Raw genomic sequence first — 6,043 nt, forward strand, 5'->3', positions numbered from 1 at the left:
GGCTGCCCTCGCTGCTGCATCAGCTGCTGGGTTGATGTGGGACGTTGCTGTTGGAACTGCTGATGGGATGCCGTCGGAGGTTGCTGTCGCATCACCTGTTGGGTCGCCGTGGGCTGTTGCTGCTGCTGCTGCTGGAATGCCGTGGGCTGCTGCCGCTGCTGCTCGAGTTTGAGTTGAAACAAGCGCGGCATCTGTTCTGGGGTGACTCCAGACGGCTCCTGTGTGCCTGTTGACACGGCGGTGTTCGTGGCGCCACCTGCCGTCCCCGCGAACACTGTCATCAAGTCCTCGATAGGGGGAGGCTGCTGCTGGTCCGTGGGCAGACCGCCAGTGATGGAGGAGCCGGTTAGCTGTGGGCCTTCAGTCCCATTGCTCGCTCCTGATCCTGCGGCCCCCCCTTCTAGAGTCGGGTAGAGGTCGGGTCCTTGCTGTCCTGACGGCTGGTCCACAGTTGCGGCTCCTGGCGGGGGCTGGAAAGGGAAGGGGGACAACGGAGGAGACGACGTCCCCGGCTCTTTGTTCTGCGTGTTTTGCAGCAGCGGGGGTTCTTGCTGCACGTTGGCGCCGGACAGCAAGAAGTTGGCTTCGAGGCCGGGGTCCTGGTGCGGGCCTGTCTGGCCGTCCAGTCCAGTGAAGTTCAACAGCCTGTGACCGGACTCGCTTTGGTGCTGCTCCTGCTGCTGAAATGCGGTGGCTAGTTGCTGCTGCTGCTGAAGCTTCTCTGTCGCGGCTTGTTGCAGCTGCTGCTGAAGCTTCTCTGTCGCGGCTTGTTGCTGCTGCTGCTGAAGCTTCTCTGTCGCGGCTTGTTGCTGCTGCTGCTGAAGCTTCTCTGTCGCGGCTAGTTGCTGCTGCTGCTGAAGTTTCTCTGTCGCGGCTAGTTGCTGCTGCTGCTGAAGCTTCTCTCTCGCGGCTAGTTGCTGCTGCTGCTGAAGCTTCTCTGTCGCGGCTTGTTGCAGCTGCTGCTGAAGCTTCTCTGTCGCGGCTAGTTGCTGCTGCTGCTGTTTCTGCAAGAGCTGCTGTAGCCTGAGCCGCTGATTTGGAGTGAGGTCTCTCAGCTGTTGAGGGGTCAGCATGGCGATGATCTCAGAGGCTGTCGGAGTGGCCGGCCTGCTAATGGAGGTGGCGAACTGTGGTTGGTTCCCTTGGTAAGGGGAGGGCGCCACTTGTTGCAAGCCAAGCTTGAAGAGAGCTGAAACAATGGTTTAAAGGCCTGTTGGTGCGTAGAGAATCAAATAAAGTTTACAAGAGATTGGAGAACGTGATTGGTTGTGAGGGGGAAACAGCGGGTTGGTTCCCTTGTTAAGGGGAGGTCATCGCTTGTTGTAAAGAGTTGAAACCAGAAGAGGACAGTGAGATGAGAGCTTGTGGGGCTTTCAGAAGACAGTCTTTTACTGGGTAAAAAGGGGGTTACTGCTCCGTGCAAACTCGTTCTGAAAAAAAGCTCTCCCCAAAAAAAGACAATAAGATTATCAAGAGCAATTAGAGGCGTTTTCGGGGGGGTGTTGTTACGCGCTGACACGAGACGTAGAAAGTGGGATAAGAGAGTGTGAGTGGTTGACAGGAGGCACTCATTACGTAAGGGGAGGTTTCCGCGTGTTGTGAGCTAAGCTTGAAAAGAGCTAGAAGAAAAGAAATCCGGCGAGATTGGAGAGTTTGAAACAGCTAAAACCAGAGAAAGGCACCTAATGTGTGAGGTTGTGGTGAGGACATCAGTCATGCCTTTGGAAAAGGACACCTCATCAAAGTCTACCTATTTCAACATTCCAGCAAAGAGACATCTCATCAAAGTTTACCTTTTTCAACATTCTAGTAAAGAGACATCTCATCACAGTCTACCTATTTCAACATTCCAGCAAAGAGACATCTCATCAAAGTTTACCTATTTCAACATTCCAGCAAAGAGACATCTCATCAAAGTCTACCTATTTCAACATTCCACCAAAGAGACATCTCATCAAAGTCTACCTATTTCAACATTCCAGCAAAGAGACATCTCATCAAAGTCTACCTATTTCAACATTCCAGCAAAGAGACACCTCATCAAACTCTACCTATTTCAACATTCTAGCAAAGAATCATCTCATCAAAGTTTACCTATTTCAAGATTCCAGCAAAGAGACACCTCATCAAATCTACATTTTTCAACATTCTAGTAAAAAGACATCTCATCAAAGTCTACCTATTTCAAGATTTTAGCAAAGAGACATCTCATCAAAGTCTACCTATTTCAACATTCTAGTAAAGAGACATCTCATCAAAATCTACATTTTTCAACATTCTAGTAAGGAGACATCTCATCACAGTCTACCTATTTCAACATTCCAGCAAAGAGACATCTCATCAAATCTACCTATTTCAACATTCCAGCAAAGAGACATCTCATCAAAGTTTACCTATTTCAACATTTCTGCAAAGAGACATCTCATCAAAATCTACATATTTCAACATTCCAGCAAAGAGACATCTCATCAAAGTCTACCTATTCTAACATTCTAGCAATGAGACACCTCATCAAAGTCTACCTTTGTGGACCTTCCAGCAAAGAGACACCTCATCAAAGTCTATCTATTTCAAGATTCCAGCAAAGAGACACCTCATCAAAGTCTATCTATTTCAACATTCCAGCAAAGAGACATCCTCATCAAAGTCTATCTATTTCAAGATTCCAGCAAAGAGACATCTCATCAAAGTCTATCTATTTCAAGATTCCAGCAAAGAGACATCTCATCAAAGTCTATCTATTTCAAGATTCCAGCAAAGAGACACCTCATCAAAGTCTATCTATTTCAAGATTCCAGCAAAGAGACACCTCATCAAAGTCTACCTATTTCAAGATTCCAGCAAAGAGACACCTCATCAAAGTCTATCTATTTCAAGATTCCAGCAAAGAGACATCTCATCAAAGTCTACCTATTTCAACATTCCAGCAAAGAGACATCTCATCAAAGTCTACCTATTTCAACATTCCAGCAAAGAGACATCTCATCAAAGTCTACCTATTCTAACATTCCAGCAAAGAGACATCTCATCAAAGTCTACCTATTTCAACATTCTATCACAGACACATCTCATCAAAGTCTACCTATTTCAACATTCCAGCAAATAGACATCTCATCAAAGTCTACCTATTTCAACATTCCAGCAAAGATACATCTCATCAAAGTCTACCTATTTCAACATTCCACCAAAGAGACATCTCATCAAAGTCTACCTATTTCAACATTCCAGCAAAGAGACATCTCATCAAAATCTACCTATTCTAATATTCCATCAAAGAGACATCTCATCAAAGTCTACCTATTTCAACATTCCAGCAAAGAGACATCTCATCAAAGTCTACCTATTTCAACATTCCAGCAAAGAGACATCTCATCAAAGTCTACCTATTCTAATATTCCATCAAAGAGACATCTCATCAAAGTCTACCTATTTCAACATTCCAGCAAAGAGACATCTCATCAAAGTCTACCTATTTCAACATTCCAGCAAAGATACATCTCATCAAAGTCTACCTATTCTAACATTCCAGCAAAGAGACATCTCATCAAAGTCTACCTATTCTAATATTCCATCAATGAGACATCTCATCAAAGTCTACCTATTCTAACATTCCAGCAAAGAGACATCTCATCAAAGTCTACCTATTCTAACATTCCAGTAAAGAGACATCTCATCAAAGTCTACCTATTCTAACATTCCAGCAAAGAGACATCTCATCAAAGTCTACCTATTCTAACATTCCAGTAAAGAGACATCTCATCAAAGTCTACCTATTCTAACATTCCACCAAAGAGACATCTCATCAAAGTCTACCTATTCTAATATTCCATCAATGAGACATCTCATCAAAGTCTACCTATTTCAACATTCCAGCAAAGAGACATCTCATCAAAGTCTACCTATTCTAACATTCCAGCAAAGAGACATCTCATCAAAGTCTACCTATTCTAACATTCCAGTAAAGAGACATCTCATCAAAGTCTACCTATTCTAACATTCCAGCAAAGAGACATCTCATCAAAGTCTACCTATTTCAACATTCCAGCAAAGATACATCTCATCAAAGTCTACCTATTCTAACATTCCAGCAAAGAGACATCTCATCAAAGTCTACCTATTTCAACATTCTATCACAGACACATCTCATCAAAGTCTACCTATTTCAACATTCCACCAAAGAGACATCTCATCAAAATCTACCTATTTCAACATTCCAGCAAAGAGACATCTCATCAAAGTCTACCTATTCTAACATTCTATCAAAGTCTACCTCCGCACACTCGTGAATTACCAAGCGGCTGCAAATACCCAGTCGTGGTTTATTTTTCAGTAATCAACTCGTGGTCATTGTTTAAGCTCTGTACCTCCATGGTAATATAATCCCAACCTCCAAAATAAACTGTTTAGCTCTTGTGTGAATTAATCATATTTAAACTATGTACCTCTGTGGTGACATAATTACGACCCCAACCCGAGCTGTATCACGCTTGGGTCTATTATATCTCTTCAAACTGTGTACCTCTGTGGTGAGATAATTAACAATTAACCCCAAACCAAAACTGTATAGTTCTAAATTGGGTCTATTATGTAGAGGTTACATGCCGAGTCTCAGTGATTATCAAAAATAATGGTCGAAGTTTGCGGATCATGAAAAATGCGAGCTTTAGCGAGCTTTTTCATGACCGCGAACTGAGACCATTATTTTTTATAATCACTGAGACGAGGTGTGTAACCTCTTTATTCCTCCTTTCTTCAGTTATTCAAAGAAAAGAGGAGTTTTTTTGCGAAAGTTTGATCGAATCCTATTCTTTCAACCAGTCAACCTGCGCAGGCGATCGATTAATGCGCGGTTGTATAGTTCCGTGCAAATCATTCCATTCTGTTAACACTTCTTGTCAGTTTTCCTATTTTGGGCTAAAATCAAGTACACAGATATGCTGTTATGGTTTGGTATCGCTTAGGATAATGTTTTTTCGTCAAATGGGACTAGCAGACGAACTTTTGCACCCGTGTTCCAACGTTAAAAACTGTATGAAGTTCAGTTTTCTGGGGAAAATAGTGTATGAAACCCCTTTATGTTGTTTAAATTGATGAGATGTGTGCATTTGGTTGCGTGTGATCTGTTTATTAAATGAAATATTGTTGAAAACTGACCGTCGGATTGCAGTCTGTTGTCGAAGGAACTGAGTGAAAAGAAGGGGAACTACTCTTGTCGCTAGACAAAGTATGAGTTACTTGCCTTGGGAAATTGCTTGTGATGAACGGTTTGAGCACGGCAGATCTAGATTCAGAAAACAACCGAACTCATGGATTGTATATGGAGATTCATGTGTTCAGGCCTGTAGTTGTTAATTTAAATGCGGTATGTTTGTATTGTTTGCTCCAGAGATGTATACTTCGTACATTAGAGCGTTCGGAACTTTTCAGTCGCAAAAAGTAGTACCGAAACAGAACAACCTCTCAACCCATTGCACTATCGAGGATTCAGGCTGTTGCTGGGTCGTTATTTGTTTGGTTGCTGGGTCATTATCGAAAAATAACTACCCCTACAAGTTTACAGAGGTAAAGAAGCAGAGGGGGGAATAAATTTCTACTAATACAACCCCTAATCAAAACGTTGTAGCTCTTAAACTAGTACCTCTGTTGTGACATAATTAACAACCTCCAAAATAAACTTTATAACTTTAGACACTTTATGTCTTTAAACTATGTACCTCACGTATTGTCTGTCACGCTGTAAGTTAAATGTTTGCTTTCTACTATGATGAAGTGGTGGACATGGGTAAGTATCGTGGTTGACAGCAAACAGCAACGGCTGTCAGAGAGAAAAACGTACTTGTCAACAGACATATTGCCGTCGTGTCTCTCGTCTGACAGTTGTCCACAAAGACCAGTTTTTAGGAAGAGGAAGTCAGGGCAGACATGTTGACACAAATAGTACATTCTATAGTAGCTGAGATTAAATATGGGGAGAGAGGAGGAGAGAGAGGGGGGTAGAGAGGTTACAGAGGGAGAGGAAGAGAGACGGGGAGAGACAGAGGGG

At 42.9% G+C, this 6,043-nt stretch overlaps 1 protein-coding gene across 1 annotated transcript in view; it reads right to left on the reverse strand.

Moving 5' to 3' along the window:
• Positions 1-6,043, reverse strand: part of LOC138950400 (transcription factor SPT20 homolog) — a 43,012-nt gene that overhangs the window by 27,529 nt on the left and 9,440 nt on the right. The window contains exon 2 of the mRNA XM_070322137.1: positions 1-1,189. This exon is cut by the window's left edge and continues 485 nt beyond it. Coding sequence (XP_070178238.1) covers positions 1-1,189 — 1,189 coding nt within the window. The remainder of the gene's footprint in view (positions 1,190-6,043) is intronic.

Source organism: Littorina saxatilis, linkage group LG16 (genome assembly GCF_037325665.1).
Source record: "Littorina saxatilis isolate snail1 linkage group LG16, US_GU_Lsax_2.0, whole genome shotgun sequence".
NCBI classification, from domain to species: Eukaryota; Metazoa; Mollusca; class Gastropoda; order Littorinimorpha; family Littorinidae; genus Littorina; species Littorina saxatilis.